The following is a 17,679-nucleotide window of genomic DNA, read 5'->3' as shown; positions in this document are numbered from 1 at the left end:
TGACAAATTTATTATTTCAACCCGACAGAAGTGGACAAAAATGTGATTGACATGCTTTCAATATGAGTCGCTCGACAGTTCCATGCCTTGACAGATCCACCTGACAGCTACACCTACAGCATACCATTCAAATGATATTGAGGCATTCGGCAAAAAGATGTCCACCTATACTGTACATAAAAGAATCCTCTCTTGCGTTTATAAATGTAACATATTTATATTATTCTTCATATAGCTCTCTTTGTAAAGTGTCTGGATAGGTACAGTATGTACAGTAACAGCTGCAAAAAGCTCTGCTGGCGCAGTGAGCAGTTTGTCTCGGGGTAAAAATGCAGCACTCCACTGACACCGTCTTACACCTTCCTGATCCCTCCTCCTCCTCCTCCGCTCCTCTCTACGCACACGAGTGTCCAGCAGCCGCCTCCGAGTGTTCGTTCCACCTCGGCTTGAAATGCTGAGGCCGTGCTCCTCTTTCGAGCAGGAGACGGGGTGGGGTGGGGGGGTGGGGGGGTGGGGCTGTCCGGAAAACTGAAATTCCAATGGGAGCGACGGAGGCAAAATGGCAATGTCGATTTGGCGCCTCCATCTTGTTGGCAGAGAGGTAAAGCCGTTGTTGCGGTCGCGCTCGGCCTCCCTGATCGGTGGTGTCCTAATAGCTCTAAGGTTCCAAGTGCTTTGTTTTTGTTGTTGTTTCCCCTCCCACTTAAATCTACAATTTCCTTTTTATTATACAAATAATAATAATAAAAAAATAATAATAATAATAAAAAAAACCAAAAACGAATCAAAAACCATGTAGTCACTGTAGAGGAAAAACAGTTCTGGTTCTCCACAGTAGGCGTTTGATCTAGAGAGTTTTGCGCTTTGATCCTGTTACAATAGGTCGTGCAAATTCCACAAAATCATCTATGAGGACCGGCCACGCTCCTGAAAGGGAGAGAACACCAGATGGAGGACCTTGAGTTTCAGAGCAACTTTAAACGTCACTCTGGGTGGTCAACACAACACAATATTATTTGATTTATTTCATCGTCTCTCACATTTCCATCCAATTCTGTCGTTCCAAACTCACCTTCCTCGTCATAATTTGACATGTCGTCTGAAATCACGTTACCAAAGTCCAGTAATAGGTTCCACGTGTCCTTAGGAATTGATCTTTTGTGGTGTTCCTTTAATGCACAGGGGGAAACAGTTGTGTTTGTAAGGAGTGCGATATTGATTTCTTAATGACAGTAACCCAGAGATTTAGCATGTTTATCCCATTGCCGAACCGTCTTGTTGCAGTGGTTTTCAACCGGTGGGTCCCGATCCGAAGCTGGGTCACAGGTCCATTTCGAGTGGACCACGGACGTATACGTCCACTTTGTCAGAGCGATTTAGTGGTTTAACCTTTTTTATTTTTTTCCTGAAGTCATCACTGGGTCTATTTGCATTTCATTGCTGTCTAGATAAAGCAGCATTTTGGGAAAAACGGTAAATAAATTGTTATAGTTGCAGTGACTTTTTTTTGTTTTTTTAAGCACCTTTTGCACACAAATTAGAATAGTTCAAAGTCTTAAATTGGGTCATGTCTTAGTTTGGGTCCAGACCTAATGACTCAGGACAAATGTGGCTCCTGAGGACCAGTTGAGAACCACTGGTCGGACTGGTCAGAATCAGAATACGTTTATTCCGGTACATATACATATACTCTGAATATGTCACGGTGAGGCTTGGTGTGTTTCAGGATAGATGACTAGCATTAAAAGAAGTCGAGCAGTCCGAAATATTTGAGAAAAAAAAGTATAGAATAGAATAAAAAGTGAGGTAGAAATAAAATAAAAAATAACAATTTTCAAATATATACAAATAGCCCAAAAAAATACTAACAGAAATAGACATATATAAAAGGTATACAAATGTACTGAATGCGATACGACAAACAGGATAAATTATTGTTATGGGTATACGTTTATAGGCATAAGCTTACCAACAGGAATCTATTCCAAAGATCCAGGAACTTGAAGCGACCCGTCAGAACCAGGTTCCAATAGGCCACAGCCATCTCTAAATCTGAAGATGGCAAACGGACAAAATCCAGATGAGCAAATTCCAAAACATCGCTTCCTTTCAAGCCGTTTCTTATTTACACCTCAAGGTCGTCCAATTTGGTCTGATCCTGCTTACCTAGTCCTTTCTGCCCAGGATTTTTAGCAAAATTAAACGTGAACTGGTAGAAGTCCTTGAACTTGCCGCTGTCTTTAAGCTCCTGTTCCAGTCTTGGCAATAAGGCCTTGAGTTTCTCCGGACTGTCACACCTGGAATTGAACCACAAGTAAACAAGGACACTAAACCCAACCATTGCTTCACAGCTAAATCCAAAACAGCCGGGTCCACACACACACACACACACACACACACACACACACACACACACACACACACACACACACACACACACACACACACACACACACACACACACACACACACACACACACACACACACACACACACCTAGATTAGTGACATTTGCGCAAATTAAAATTAACTAACTCTCCCGCGAAGACACTTCATAAAGAAATCAAGTGCCGTGGTTTGGACACGCCTATGAATAGAACCCTCGGCCTGGCTGGAGACCTACGGCAGTAAACAAACATCAAAACAACGTGCTCCTGTAACGTCGCTTGCGCCCCGCGCCGCAGAGCACGTCCACCCAAGACCGGCGACGCCGTCACTCACCCCAGCTCCGTCATGCCGTCGAGAAACTCCTTCCTGCTGAACTCGCACTGGGTGGCGGCGCGGAACTTCCACGCCACGACCAGCACCGTGATGCTGGCGGGGTCCAGCAGGAGGTCGTCGCAAAACTGCTGGATCCCATCGATACCGATTTTATTCTCGTCCTGGGGATCTAGCGAGGTGAAAGACAGGAAGAAGTTTAAAACAAAAACAAACAAGGGGTGAAACTTCTTTCTTAACCCACAGACGACGCCCCACCAACAGTGCGGTAACCGGTGAAAAGTCTTCCTAACCCCCTGAAAATGTGTCTCCAAACCCCTCATACGGTGCGGTATCCCATGTACCTTTGTACCGATTGTAGAGTTGCTCCAACTTTTTGCGGTCGACAGAGGACTTCATGGACTCCCTGCAGTAGAGCTCCGGGTTCTGGAAGTAGTTGTCCGTGGCCACTTCTAGTTTCCAGTCATTCTGCGTGAGGCAGTACACGGCCGTCTTCTCCCCGGCCTGCGTGAAGGACATGAACTGCCGAACCTTGTCCCTCTGCGAAGACTTGAGCTTGTGCTGCGCAAGTACAGGACAGGGGCTGTCAGGCGACGGCGGCGGCGGACGCAAGCCGGGAATCACGGACAGCAACAGGCAGGCGCACACGGAGACGCAGACGAGGAAACACAGCGAGACACACAGCGAGACGGGCAGCGAGACAGGCATTCAGGCAACAGAAGGCGCGGCCGACACTGAGACTGCAGCGGCTCGGCGCCCCGTCGGTCGACGCGGGCAGGCCACCGAACGGAGGGGGGAAAGGCTGGAAAGGCCGTGGAGATCCTGTCCCGTCCCGAACGCCGAGCTATTCTGGGGGGGTAACGCTGATCATTATGGAAGCATGTGAACCGAAGTGGCCCCCACACAAATAAGTATCCATGTATGTAACCTGAGTAGGGCCCTGCCACCGAGGGGACCTGAAGGTGCAACATGTCAAGGGGCACAGTTCCAAAAACACTTCAGAATCAACCCGGGGCAATCTGAACACGAATGCAGCACGACCTCCAGTGGGATTCTGGAAGAAGGAAGGCATCGCGTGGAAGTGGTGGTTTACTCACGTCTTTCACGGATCAAAACACCTCGCAGTGAGATTACAGTCGCTGTGACATTTAACCCTGCGCCGGCTGCTCCCTCTGCAGAGCGGCTCGAACGGAGCGGGGCACCGGGCGGTCCGCCGGGCATGTCACCGGGGGTCTGCACCGGGTCCGGTCGTCCGACACAAATGTTGACGTTTTTCAAGCGCTGTCAGTGCTTTGCGCGGGTGCGGTGGAGCCTCCACCGGGCGGCAAACGCACCGCCACCCCGCCTCCCCGCCCGCTCCATACAGGGAGAGGAGTGTGACACCAGCTAGCTAACCGATCTCTAAATATCACCAACTGACCTTCCGTTTCTGGACGCCAAACGTCCGGGTTTAAACACCCATGTCGCCTCCCAAACGCCCTCCGGTGCCTCTGTGTTCTACGATTCATTAACCGCGAGACGAATCCTTCAAACGGGTCGTGTCGCTGTGTGTTTATTTTGGTTACCTACCATTTTCACCCGCTGTTTGACCACTTTGACGGCCTGGCTGCCGCTTGCTCTGCGCATGCGCGGAAGCATTTGGCTCCAGTCTCTTGCGGCGGCGGCGGCGCGGCGGGTTTTATAAAAACACACAAACTCCACACACACACGCACACGCACGCACGCACGCACACACACACCCACACACACACACGCATACGCACACACACACCCCGATACGCGCCCACCCACCCACCTACACGCACACACACACACACACACACACACACACACACCCTGACACACACACACCCCGATACGAGCCCACACACACGCACGCACGCACGCACAAACACACACACATATACACACACACACACACACACACACTCACACACACACGTGCACATGGGAGATGGAGGCTCCTCCGCACTATCAGTTATGAACATGAACCTCAACCCGACTGCTGTGTTCACTGATGATTTGAAAACTGCATCTGTCATTTATATATATACAGTATATATATATATATACAGTATTTATAAAACATATATACAATATATATACACTATATATAAATTTATTGAAATTACTTTACAGTGACATGTGTTATTTTACATGTTTCTCACCTGCCACCAGATCAAAGTACGCTGACATCATCACTAATAATCATTAATAATAATATTTATACATCGAAATGTTTTTTTTAACTTTAACATTTCAAAAAACAACAGATTCTCAGCTTTTGTGGGTTTTTTTGTGGAATTAGATGAAAGATCTAAAGTCAGTCTGCCCTACCTGCCTGTCTGCCTGCCTGCCTGCCTGTCTGCCTGTGTGTCTGCCTGTCTGTCGGCCTGCCTGCAATTGTTTTCAATTCATTTTCCAGGAAGAGTCCAAAATACTACTAGCCAATCACACGCCTCACCACCCGAGCTCCGCGACGCGCCAGCCAATCGGGTCGAAGCGCGGGCGTGGCTCTCGGTGACTACTTGCCCTACGTCACGCCGACACTGTCCAATCGGGTGCCGCCGATGCTCGACACCGCCAAGATCAGATTGAGAGAGTCGCCGCTACAGCGAGGCTAGGCTAGAGGCTCCTGTGAAAAGGCTAACGCATCAGTTGCTAACTTGTGAGCCGCACCGGTAAGACCGACTCGCCGAGCTGCGGAACGACTCAAAAAGTTGTGATATTCACCCGAGATGTGTTTGCGTCCACCTTTTACCAACTCTCGCAAACGCAACCTTCCCCACGTTGAGTTGAACGGAGATATGTTGGCGTTTTACTCCAGCGCTGTCAGTGACAGCTGTGGATTAGCCGAGCGGCTAATGCTAATGCTAGTTGGCTAACAGCACGCTGCTGAGTAAATTGTCATTTGTTAGCAGGCTATGAGGGTTTTAGCCACATTAGCTTGTTAGCGCTTCGCTCGATAGCCCTCAATAATGCGAAAGTAAAGCCGGTAAAGTAAAGGTGCTGCTGAGTTGCCTGTGTTGAAACCATATTTATGTGCGGTATGTGTGTGTTCGACTACTATTGTTCATTATTAAGGGAATACAGTCGGTTACTTATTTACTAAGGGCAACATAAAGACGCACATTAACTGTTTTTAGGCCATGTAGGCGAAACTGTGTTTATCTGACCAAACAATCCGAATGGTGACACAACCAACTCTGCGATCGCACCGCGTTCCGGGTTTTATAATGAAATGAACTTTGTTTTTGGCTGGAAGTGGGTCGTGACAGGGGGGGGACACAGATGGCCGTTACATGGTGTGTTTTGGGGAATAACTGGGCCTGCTTGTAGTTCCATTTAATCAATAATTATATTCCCACTGGATTCACGACTTTCGAGTTTGTGGGGCCAGCATGTAAATGACTGTGTTATAAAGGTGCAATCTGTGCAGGTTTGACAGGGATCATCTGAAACCAAAACCCAGGTCTACAGAACACAAACTCCCTCTTGTTAGTTATATTTAAAATAATAACCCGTTCCCCTGACATTAGAAACGCCTCTGGGTGTCTATCATACAATTGGTAAATAATGCAGCCATGCCCCTGTAAACCAGGACTCGATGGGAAACTATTTCTCCCCAGTTGAGTCAAGTTTATTTATAAATCCTTTAATCACGGTGTGTTGTTAAAGGGTTTCCCAGTGGAAATCCGCGGCATCCCCCCAAATATAAACCTTTAAACTCCGACAAAAGAGGGGGAGAAAAAAAAAAAAAAAGGAAGACGTGTTGAGAAGGAGGAACAGATGGAGGAACGCTCCTACCAGGACGACCGGGCTGCAGTGGACGCCGAGTGGGCGACATTACTAGCGCTGTAGTATGACAAGTGTTCCACGAAATCCTTAATAATGTGTTTAACTAGTTGAGTTCCTGTCTGGCAGCAGGGTCCAGACCTCCTCTTCCTCCTCCTCTTCTAATGCAACACAAACAGCCGCCGAAGAAACAAGCAGAGTGCACTCGTAAGTGCACAGAAACCACACTTTGCGAACCGCGTTTTTCACACGAATGCTCCCAAAACCAGTTTGGGGGGGGGAGGCTCATTCGGATCCGCGACGGGGATGCCCGGCGATCGCTGTATTTACGGGGGAATCGCCTTAAAAACGTGGACGAACTAACTAGCTAGCATCAGCAGCCATAAGCAGACAGTTAGCCACGGCTAGCTCAACTCAACAAAAGATTACTCCCTGTGCAGGTCACTGTGCACGTCCTGTGCGAATCCGAGTGTTTTTGTTGGGCAGATCTCGTTTCGAACACCGGGATGTTTTCACCACCCGAAAGCTAAAGTGAGCGTGCTGGCGTTGACCTGTGGCTGAAGTTCGTCGATATTCGCCCTGACATGGTCACCACCTAAAGTAGGCCTTGTTGTGTGTTTAGCAAAAGGGGGAAAAGTTGCAGCAGCGATTTCTGCAGAGTTGAAGTTGTTTTCCCCTTCAACCTGTGTTCAAATCGCTGTTGTGCTTCACGCGATCCAAAGTGCTCCAGTGCTTTTCTTCCACTTTCATTTCGTGGTAGCTAGTCAAGCTAAGATGAATGGTGGAGCCCCACAGTGTGTTGGCTGCAGCACATAGAGGCCGATCTCTAAAATAAATGATAATGATTCAGTCTTGGGTGTAAAGTGAGAGCCCCACTACATTTATAACAAGGTTTTAGGTTGATAATTGGAGTTTTTTCATATGAATCATCGCCAAAATGCTGTGTTATTGGTACAGTTGTTATAAAAAAAAACCTTCACTATTTCATGATCTCATTTTTTTATGTTTCAGGTCTGATCAGTTAAAGAATAGTTGGAGATTATCCTTTCAGCCTGAAGCTTTACTTCCCCGGTCCTTTTGGATCATGGCTAAAGATGTAAGTCATCAGGTGGAAACATGACGCTAGTGTTTTCCTTCTGTTTTAATTTTTATTGTTTTATATGAAGTGCTTTGCTAAATGCTGAAGTTTCAATAAGAAGTTGTTTGTGCCATAGAGCTGTCGTGGGACTGTATATCTAACTTTTACATTAAACTGTTTATTGTGTGTGTGTGTGTGTGTGTGTGTGTGTGTGTGTGTGTGTGTGATTCTGCAATGTTTTACTTTCAGCCTTCACAGCTCTACCATTTCAATCAACCATACCCGTTTGACTGCATGTGATGAATAAAGATTCCTTTAATCTTAAACTGTTTGCCAGTTTGAAGGGAGGAGAAGGCTCGTGTAATCCTCATAAAGGTGTTTTCTTATCCTCTCCAGGCTGGTCTGATTGAAACGAATGGAGAGCTGAAGGTTTTCTTCGATCAGAATCTGAGCCCTAGTAAAGGTAAAGGTTAATAAACTTTTCTAATAGATGTTGTACATTAGGAGATGTTGGTCCTTTAGCACGCTGGCGTGGCACCATGTGGCTGCTTCTTGACAATAGGTGTCACGGTCAAGGTCTATATTGTCATTATCATTTTTATTTATTTATTTATTTTCTTCTGTCAGGTGTCCTGTCTTTGGTTACTGTTCAGTCTACGACTGTTCCTGTGGCCAAACAGCTACTGCCCAAAACCCTTGGGCCCTCCAATGTGAACATCGCTCCACACATGCAACACGTGCCACACATGGTAAGCAATGTGAGAAACCCCACTGTCACCATTAGACCACACGTCTAACGAATTTGATTAGAACTTTGTACCGGATTTCATGAGAATGATTCCCCCTGAATGGGTCTGTCATTCACACCCATGTGATAATGCTAATATGTTTACCTTTACTAGATCAGCTTCTCCCCCGTGTCTTATGGTTGTGTAAGCCCCTCCATTGTCATTGTGAGGTGACCGGGTGGAGGGCAAGTGAGTGTATGGAGGGGGAGCAGATCCTAAGCTGATCAAACTCTATAGTCAGCAGGATTACATCCCATCATCCCATTATGTACATTGAATTTATACATAACGGAGACCTGCTTAGCTCTAAGCTAAATAAAATAATAGATCACCTCCTGTGTACTACCATTTGAATTTTTCAATTATTTTGCTGACTTTTCCAATGGACAGGAAAAAAATAAGTTTCTTTCTGTCATAATTGATTTTATTACATTTTCTTCTGTTTCTTTGTCTTGTCATTTCCTTTAATATAGGTAATTGGAACGCCCCAAAGGCCCACTGTTTCCAATACCATACTGGTAAACAGTCCACATACACCCAGCTCCCAGTTTCTAACTCAGACCCAACAACCAGATGCTTCTCCATGGTCTTCGGGGTGAGTCTTTAGCTGGTGCCTCCCAGAAGTCCAACGATGCATTAGTCTTGCCATTATTTCTGATTTGAGTCTCTAGAACTCAACTATAAACTTACTTTAGAAGTTTTCCAACATGAAAGTATGTTCATGCTCTTAAGTTGTAATAAACACCAAATATCAGATATATTTGGTATCAAATGAACAGGTGCCCGTTTTTGTCTATTTATCTTCATAACAGTTGGCGGGGTGGGGGGGGGTGGATTGCTGGAATCATCGTTTGGTACTAGAATCTAATTGTTCTCCTTCTCCATAGGAAACGTGGTAAGAAAGGCGAGAAGCATGGAAAGGGCTTGAGGCATTTCTCCATGAAGGTGTGTGAGAAGGTCCAGAAGAAAGGAGTCACAACCTACAACGAAGTGGCAGATGAGCTGGTTGCAGAATTCAGCTCTGCAGACAACCACATGTCACCTAATGACTCAGTGAGTGGAAAATACTTTTCCACTACTTTGTCTTTAAAGCACTATCTGATCCCCCCCGCCCCCCCCCCCTTTTTTTTTTTTATTGGATGCGAAAAAGACTGATGCTTATGTGGGAATTGGTATTTATTTCATCCTATTTATGTGTTTTCATTTGTTCCTAATGACTCCTGGCAACTGATTCTCCACACTCTTGCTCAGTGGGGATAGGACTGAAAAATAATTCACTTGTGTATAATGTTTTTTGTTTGTATACTCAACAACACATACTCTAAAATAGGTTTTGTAATTGTTTACATGCAAGTCATACAATTAAAGGATAACTTTGGTGGAACATGGTTCTCAGCACTTGCGTCATGAGTTACACTTTATAGTTGATGGCCTTGCTTATACAATTGCTATTTTCAATTGTTAAAAGGCCTGTCAGTTTCATTCATATTTTGAATCCATTTTTTTTATTTCGTTTTTATTTTGCCATCTATGGTTCCCTGGCAATACCCGTGAGGCTGTCAAACACTAGAATTTACATGAGACTGATCTGCCATTGAAACACTATGACAAATAAAGGCAATAATAATCAAGAAACTGGTTGCTACTCCTAGAGCAGTCCATTCTTAAAATTGACTGACTTTTTTTTTTTTTTTTTTAAACATTCCCAATGCAGTATCTGCAGTTTCCAGTTTTGCTTTGGACCGATAGGATTTTGTGTATAATGCAACAACTAAAATTGAGTTTTCTCCCCATAGCACGTGTACGATCAGAAGAACATTCGGCGGCGTGTGTACGATGCACTTAACGTGCTTATGGCCATGAACATAATCTCTAAGGAGAAGAAGGAAATCAAATGGATCGGCCTGCCCACCAACTCCGAACAAGAGTGCCAAAACCTAGAGGTACACACATATTAAAGTGCACAGAGCGTCTGTCTGATAGATTCTCTTCTTGTGAATCAGACTGTAAATTAAACATCCTTTGTTTTGTTCAAACTGTAGGTGGAGAGGCAAAGGAGGCTGGAGAGAATAAAACAGAAACAGTCACAGCTTCAAGAGCTCATATTGCAGGTAGGTAATACAATTAACGCCACCACAGAAAGCTGAATACAGATTTGCGCAAGCGGGAAAAAATGAATACACCATTGTTTTTGGAGTGTTTGGATTTGAGTTGTAATCGACTCTTTGACATTGTGTGGCCAACAGTGTAATCTAGCATATTTCAATTTTGTTAGTAAATCAAAAGATGTCATGCTTAAAACAGATTTTAGATTTTTCAAGATTCAAGAGGTTTATTTGTCACATACAGATACAAACGTTCATACATTGAGACTTGTTTCTCTGAACATGTTCTTCCAGCAAATAGCCTTTAAGAACCTGGTGCAGCGGAACAGGCAGGCAGAGCAACAGACAAACAGACCCCCACCTCCGAACTCTGTCATCCATCTCCCCTTCATCATCGTCAACACCAGCAAGAAGACGGTTATAGACTGCAGTATCTCCAATGACAAGTAAGGGATTCTCTTCCTTCTCTTTTCTCAGCATGGTCATTTTATTTTGCCCCCCTCACTCACACTTATAAAACAAAATAGCCAAGAGTTATGCATAGGATGTAAACTTTATACAAGTGTCGATTTAATTTTTATTTATTTATTTATTTTACTATTGTTTAGATAAATGCCAAGGTTAGCAACAGCTTTCCAATTTATTATGTGGTTGGTTACTGATATTTGTGTGACACCTGAATGGACTCAAACAGGACAGAATTAAAATTCAGTACTAAATCAGATGGCAACCAGTGTTGGAGGATTGCAAAATGGTGCCAGCAGCGGCTGCCTCGCTACAGTGTACTCTTGTACTTTGTTTTCGACCGTGTGTTCCTTTTTAAGTGGACCAGGATCACTTTTACTGTCAAAGAACTGAACATTCGACCTACCACACCGTCTGATCTTGAGACTTCTCATATACTGCGAACGTTTTTGAACATTTTAGTGAGTGCGGCGGAATTTTCAGGAAATGCAAACAGGGAAAGCGTGCAGGAGTGCTGGCCCGGCTGTGACGGGGGGGTTTTAGGACCCCTATGCCCAGTATTCACCTGGCGGATGTCCGCTTGGAATAAGATAGACAAGCTGCTGCTACTCAACGGAACCAACAAGGATTTCTCTGGCCCTGCGGCTCTGTGCTTCATGGAAACCTGGCTCAGTGAAACCACACCAGACTGTGCTACCCGAGTTTCATCTCCATAGAGTGGACTGCGTCACGGAACTGTCGGGAAAAATCTCATTAAGACGGAGTTTGCTTCTACTGTAAGTGATCGAAGGTTGGTGTAATGACGTTACAGAGCTAATGAAATCCTGTTGTCCAGAACTGGAACACATTATTCATAAACTGCAAACCCTTTTATTCACTGTGGGGGTTTTCCTCCACAATTCTGGTCGGTGTTTACATTCCACCCCAAGCATGCGTGAGGGAGGCGCAACGGCGCCTGGCTGACCAGATAATCAGCGTGGAGGAAAGAAACACCCAGACCCTCTTCTTATAGTTTGGGGGATTTTAAAAGAGCACACATGAGCTGTGACAAACATCAGCTCATCAACTGCCCCACACGGAACAATAACATTCTAGACCACTGCTATGACACACTAAGGAGGGCATATCACGCTCTCTCGCGTGGATCTCTGGGTCCCTCTGATCACGGCCTGGTCCTCCTTTCCCCACCTACAGGCAGAAACTAAAATATGCCAAGCCTGTAGTGAATACGGTGGGGGAAAAATGGACCAGTGACAGGACACACTACAAGCCTGCTTTGACTGCACTGACTGGAGTGTATTTGAACAGGCAACGACTCATCTGGATGAGCTGGCTGCCACTGTTATATCCTACGTCAACTTCTGTGAGAACATGTGCATTCCCACAAGCACTTATACCAGATACAATAACAAACCCTGGTTCACCACCAAACTCGGACAGCTTAAGCAATCCAAGGAGGAGGCTTACAGAGGAGGGGACAGAGCCCTGTATATCTGGGCAAGGAACACACTGACAAAGGAAATCAGGGCAGCCAAGTGTGGTTACACTGAAAGGCTGAAAAACAGGTTTTCCCCCAACGACCCTGCGTCAGTGTGGAAAGGGAGGGATGCCAGGAAGTCCCCCCCCCCACTCTCCACCCCACCAAAAATCGGCAGAGACAGTCATACCCACCTGCTTGAAGGCCTGTGCTGAATCACTATCACCTGTCTTCACCAGGATTTTCAACATGTCACTGGAGCTATGTAACGTTCCCTCCTGCTTGAAGCAGTCCAAAATAGTTCCAGTCCCCAAAAAGCACAGCATCATATGATTAAATGGCTACAGGCCTGTTGCACTAACCTCTGTAGTCATGAAGTTCTTTAAGAGGCTATTGCTTGCCCACCTGAAAGCCATCACAGACCCCCTGCTGGACCCCCTGCATTTCTTCTACCGGGCCAACAGGTCAGTGGATGACGCAGTCAACATGGGATTACACCATCCGCGACCCCCGGGACTTGCGGACGGATCCTGTTTTTGGACTTCAGCTCGGCATTCAATGCGATCATCCCGGACTGCTTCACTCAAAGCGCTCTCATCTTGCTGTGTCTGCCTCCACCTGTCAGTGTTTTACCAGCTTCCTCGCTGACAGGAAGCAGCAAGTGAGTCTGGGGAAACTCACAACCTCCACCTGATCAACCAGCATAGGTGTGGCGCAGGGCTGCGTGCTCTCTCCACTGCTCTTCTGCCCGTATACCAGCGACTGCACCTCCAGGGCCCCCTCTGTTAAACTCCTGAAGTTTGCGGACGACGCAACCGCCATTGGCCTCATACGAGGTGGGGATGAGTACGCATACAGACGGGAGGGTGAACAGCTGGCTCTCTGGTACATCCACAACAACCTTGAGCTGAACACACTTAATATAGTGGAGATGACAGTGGACTTCAGAAGGCGGTGCCCTCCTCTGTCCCCTCCTCACCATACAAGACAGCACTGGGGCAGCCATGGAGACCTATGCGTCTCTCACCTAAGTGAGAGACGAACATGGTCTCCACCACAAAAGGCCTAGCAGAGGATGTGCTTCTTGCGCCAGATGACGAAGTTCAACCTGCCTCAGGAACTGTTGGCACGGAGTCTGTCCCCTCCACCTCCATCACAGTGTGGTCTGGCACCACCACTAAACAGGACGCACAGCGGCCGCAGCGCATCATCAGGTCTGCAAAAAGGATTATTGCACTAAACTTGCCCTCACTCAAGATCTCTTCACTACCAGGGTCAGGAAGCAGACAGGGAAGATCATCGCCGATCCCTCGCACCCTGGACATTACATCTTTGAACTCCTCCCCTCCGGGAGGCGCTTCAGAGCACTGCACACCAGAACCTCCAAACACAGGAATAGCTTCTTCCTGCACATCATCATTTTAATGAACAATTAACCAAGCCACATGACCTGTCACTGCATGTCCACAGGGCAATGCCTGGGCAACCCATAGCCATGTTCATCTTGCAATAAATAATTCATACATTTCTTATATTTCAAATATGTAGTATATTTAGTAAACTTTTATTTACTTATATTTACCATTTGTACTTAATTCTAGTTGGCTACTGTAGCAAAACCTACTTTTGTTGCTGATTGTCACTGCTATTGTTGAATGTTAGTACAGTGTGAGTAACTGTGAAACAGTCAAATTCCTTCCATGTGTAAAAGCATGTTTGGCCAATAAAACCCGATTCTGATTCTGGATGACCAGACTTATACAGTGATTTGGTAATCTTTGACAATGTAAAAAAGTGAAAATACCAGTATTCTGTGCCTTGGATCTTTCAGCTGCATGGAACGCAGAGAAAATCTTCAGGGAAAACTAACACTTAACTTAAAACATTACATTTAGTCACAGTTTTACAGGCCAATCGCAAACCGTACATGTTGCACATGGATTTCAACAGTTTATTTCTGCATTTCACTGATGACCGGGGATTTTAGTCACAGCTTTGTAGGCCAATGGCAAGCAGTGCATGTTGTTATGCAGTTGCTGCGCATGGATTTCAACATTTATTTCTGCATTTCACTGATGACTAGAGGATTTGTGGGCAGCCACACCCACCAATAGTTATGGTAAGTGCAGAGCTGTGCTGTCCTTGTAAAAAGATGGAAAGTTGACATGGATCTTGGCTGTCAGTGGAAGATTACTTTTGGATTTTACTGACGCTAACTGTTGTTTTTCCTTTTGTTCTCTCTTCTTCTCATCCTTTAGGTTTGAGTACCTGTTTAACTTTGACAGCATGTTTGAGATACATGATGACATCGAGGTGCTGAAGCGTATGGGCATGGCCTGCGGTCTGGAGGTTGGCAAGTGTTCTCCAGAGGACCTGAAGGTGGCACGCAGCCTGGTGCCCAAAGCCCTGGAGCCCTACGTCACAGGTCGGAGCCAGTGACAACGCACCAATTTACAAACTATTAACTTTTTGATATTGAGAGAAGCCACCCACTTAATTAAATTCAAAGTAATATATACTAGTGTTTGTTAACTAGTTTGGGTCTGGCTGGTTCAGATCATTTTTGTATTGCATACTTTTAATGGGTTCATACTGGTGCCCACTATTCTATGCTTTAGAAACAATCTGCATGTTTTTTTGTCATCGGCCACAGTGTTGGTGATGACAATAAACATCGCCAAGGTGAGGTTCTCACCTTAACGTTACCTATTGGCAGCCTGTGATAAGCAAAGGAGGGTCTTACCACTAGGCTACTAGCTAGCATCAATAAGAGCGTGGGAAAGCGAGCATCGCAACCACTAAAACGCAAGTCGGATCTTTCAAATTTGCAAACTTCACTTCTCACGTTGATCCAAGCACAAACTGTTTTCCTCCATTTCCCTCAGAGATGGCGAAGGGCCCAATCAGCAACGTCTACATTACTGGAGGATCTTCAGCGAATGGATCTCGTTGTCCTGCCGGCAGGTGAGACGGCTTCGAGGTCGATGTAACCAAACACCAGAATCGGAAAGTGAAATTATTAGACTTTCTGACTGTCTCAATGATTTCAGCCTTACCCTAAATACTCTTCTTCCTCTCTCGTCAGTGATAATGGGGCTGACGGCACCATGGCCTCCAGCTCCAATGACTCTCACTACAGCGGCTCTCGTGTGGAGACTCCAGTGTCTTACATGGGCGACGATGACGACGAGGACGACTACGACGAGAACGACGACGACGACTAACCTGCCGCTCCACACCTCGTCTCCAACAAGCACAGTCCTTCAAACCGTGTCACCATGGGAGTTCAGTCCGCTCTCTCTCTCTCTCTCTGTGTGTGTGTGTGTGTGTGTGTGTGTGTGTGTGTGTGTGTGTGTGTGTGTGTGTGTGTGTGTGTGTGTGTGTGTGTGTGTGTGTGTGTGTGTGTGTGTGTGTGTGTGTGTGTGTGCGCTCCGACACTCCTCTCTCTCCTCTTTACAGCCCCCTCCCCACACCTGTATTTCTCTCAGCCTGGCGTTCTCAGGGGTGTAGCTGGAAATTGAGTTCAAACTTTGCTCCCTCTTTTTGTGCTCCAAGCTCACGTGCACCTGCACCACATGGCCGGTGCTCCGTCTGTGTGTGTCCAATCCACCTCCTCATAAGCCATCCCACTTAAAATAAATAAAGCAAAAAACCCTCTACAACCCACTGCTGTTGGAGAATGTATAGTGTACCGTGTGAATAGTTATCCTACACCATTAGTTATCCTTATATTATGATTACCTTGGGCAGACTTTAGGAGGATTCTGTGATCCACGACGGCCGCCAAAATGACTGTTTTGACGCGCTGTGTCAGCTCCTCTCCATGGATCCAGTGTGGCCTGTGTAGTCACCAGGCTTCATCCATCGAATGTGCTGATACATTGTTTTGTGTTTTTGGACAATTACTTCAGTCAACATCTTATTTTCCCCACCGTGTTGGGCTACTTCCCTTTGTTTTGTAGGCAGCTGCTTTCCTGATGTTTTTTTTTTTTTTTTGTTGTTTTTTTTTTGCCTCCTTTTTTTTTTTTTCGCTTGTTTACCTTTGTTTTGTATTCTGGAGTTGTTGAGGAATTCTTCTTCACCGCCCCGTCACACCTTGGTAGTGTTTACATGAAAATGGCACCAGCAAGGTAAAGACCTCCATAACCCAGCCTCCCTATAGGAAAATAAGCTTTGTTTGTTTAATTGCGTATACGGATTCTATGATTGTAGCTTATAGCATCCTTTAGAGGCCAGTGGTAAAAGGTAGACCTGGAATTTATTGATGTATGAAATATGTGGTTGTATAGGTCTTTATGTACCCCCTTCAAAGATCTTTTTAAAACTGAGCAACACATGTACTGACTCTTCCAAATACCCTTTTCTGTAATCTAATATAAGTTTGAAAATTAAATATAGATTGTTTTAATAACTTTGTATACATGGATTTTCTTGTCAGTTGTTTTTTCCTATTGAGGCAAAATATATCATCTACTAGACTATTAGGATTGAAAGTTGCATAACAAACTATAATCATATTGTTGCAATTAATGCAAATTTGGGTTGGTGTTTAAAAAATGGTAAACATATAGACAGAATTGGTATTCAGACAAAACTCATTTTATTTAATTTGTCGTAGATTCCCTCAGACCACAGGACCAGGTCAATGGCAGTCATGCTGAATATTAATCATGCAAGATTCTTAAAAAAGCCCTATTTTGCTGCTTTTCAGTAGGTTAATATAAGTCTCTGAGGTCCCCAAAACATTTTGAACATCTTTGAAGTTGTTTTTTTTTCTGAAAATACAATTCAGATTATGCATTCTAGCCATTCTAACATGCCTCAAATCCCCTCTTGTTCCTTATGCTCTATTTCACTGTGCCCACTCCAGAACTGTTTGCCCCTGCTCTGTGAGCCCATTGTATGTAAACTTTAACTGATTTCACCTCAGCAGTCCACCAAAATCTGTTTCTGAACAAAATTGAGAAGATAAATAAGCAATCCAGTTGCTGAGTCTTCACTCATTAGATCTACAAGGCCCAATTTAAAAGTTTGTTCTGAGTTTTGTGAGGACAGGGCACTACTACTGTACTGCCGGTTGCACTTCGGATGCCTTTTTTTGTTTCATTCAATTAGGAAACATTGCAAAATAAAATGTGGTTTTGTTTGTAGAAATGTGCAGCGGATCATGCGACGCAGCATACAGTCAACCTACCGCATAACAATTTTTATTTTTAAAGAAAAAACACCCTGCACAATAATTTTTTTAGATAT

General features: G+C 45.2%; 2 protein-coding genes across 5 annotated transcripts; one reads left to right on the top strand and one right to left on the bottom strand.

Annotated features, from left to right (window-relative positions):
• dcun1d2a (DCN1, defective in cullin neddylation 1, domain containing 2a) lies at positions 1-4,335 on the bottom strand. Of its 2 annotated transcripts, none has more exons than XM_080018561.1 (7): positions 4,288-4,335; positions 3,063-3,279; positions 2,722-2,890; positions 2,167-2,297; positions 1,970-2,052; positions 1,073-1,169; positions 1-927 (listed from the first exon to the last, which is right to left on the bottom strand). In XM_080018561.1, exons 1-7 carry the CDS (start codon positions 4,288-4,290, stop codon positions 848-850), a joined length of 780 nt encoding a protein of 259 aa, XP_079874687.1. In that variant the 5' UTR covers positions 4,291-4,335; the 3' UTR covers positions 1-847. The 2 variants fall into 2 exon arrangements, with proteins under 2 accessions (XP_079874687.1, XP_079874688.1); XM_080018562.1 differs by lacking the exon at positions 4,288-4,335 and adding an exon at positions 3,816-4,225.
• Positions 4,336-5,262: 927 nt separating this feature from the next.
• On the top strand, positions 5,263-16,779 carry tfdp1a (transcription factor Dp-1, a). Of its 3 annotated transcripts, none has more exons than XM_080019582.1 (12): positions 5,263-5,399; positions 7,525-7,609; positions 7,988-8,054; positions 8,219-8,340; positions 8,853-8,974; positions 9,267-9,432; positions 10,176-10,322; positions 10,422-10,490; positions 10,779-10,930; positions 14,685-14,851; positions 15,312-15,390; positions 15,512-16,779. In XM_080019582.1, exons 2-12 carry the CDS (start codon positions 7,598-7,600, stop codon positions 15,648-15,650), a joined length of 1,242 nt encoding a protein of 413 aa, XP_079875708.1. In that variant the 5' UTR covers positions 5,263-5,399; positions 7,525-7,597; the 3' UTR covers positions 15,651-16,779. The 3 variants fall into 3 exon arrangements, with proteins under 3 accessions (XP_079875708.1, XP_079875709.1, XP_079875710.1); XM_080019583.1 differs by lacking the exon at positions 5,263-5,399 and adding an exon at positions 6,585-6,720; XM_080019584.1 differs by lacking the exon at positions 5,263-5,399 and adding an exon at positions 7,082-7,113.
• The last annotated feature ends 900 nt before the right edge of the window (positions 16,780-17,679 follow it).

Source organism: Zeus faber (assembly GCF_960531495.2).
Source record: "Zeus faber genome assembly, chromosome: 18".
In the NCBI taxonomy this organism is placed as follows: Eukaryota; Metazoa; Chordata; class Actinopteri; order Zeiformes; family Zeidae; genus Zeus; species Zeus faber.
Note: the sequence above shows the minus strand (reverse complement) of the source record. Positions and strands in the feature narration are given on the sequence as shown.

What these genes read in the sequence shown, in the direction of transcription:
- dcun1d2a (XM_080018561.1), bottom strand. An exon ending in ACTCTACAATCGGTACAAAG is followed by an intron (nt 2,891 to 3,062) that starts GTACATGGGATA and finishes TCACCTCGCTAG; the next exon opens with ATCCCCAGGACGAGAATAAA. An exon ending in GTCAAATTATGACGAGGAAG is followed by an intron (nt 928 to 1,072) that starts GTGAGTTTGGAA and finishes TCTCCCTTTCAG; the next exon opens with GAGCGTGGCCGGTCCTCATA.
- tfdp1a (XM_080019582.1), top strand. An exon ending in GCTTCTCCATGGTCTTCGGG is followed by an intron (nt 8,975 to 9,266) that starts GTGAGTCTTTAG and finishes CCTTCTCCATAG; the next exon opens with GAAACGTGGTAAGAAAGGCG. An exon ending in CCTGGAGCCCTACGTCACAG is followed by an intron (nt 14,852 to 15,311) that starts GTCGGAGCCAGT and finishes CATTTCCCTCAG; the next exon opens with AGATGGCGAAGGGCCCAATC.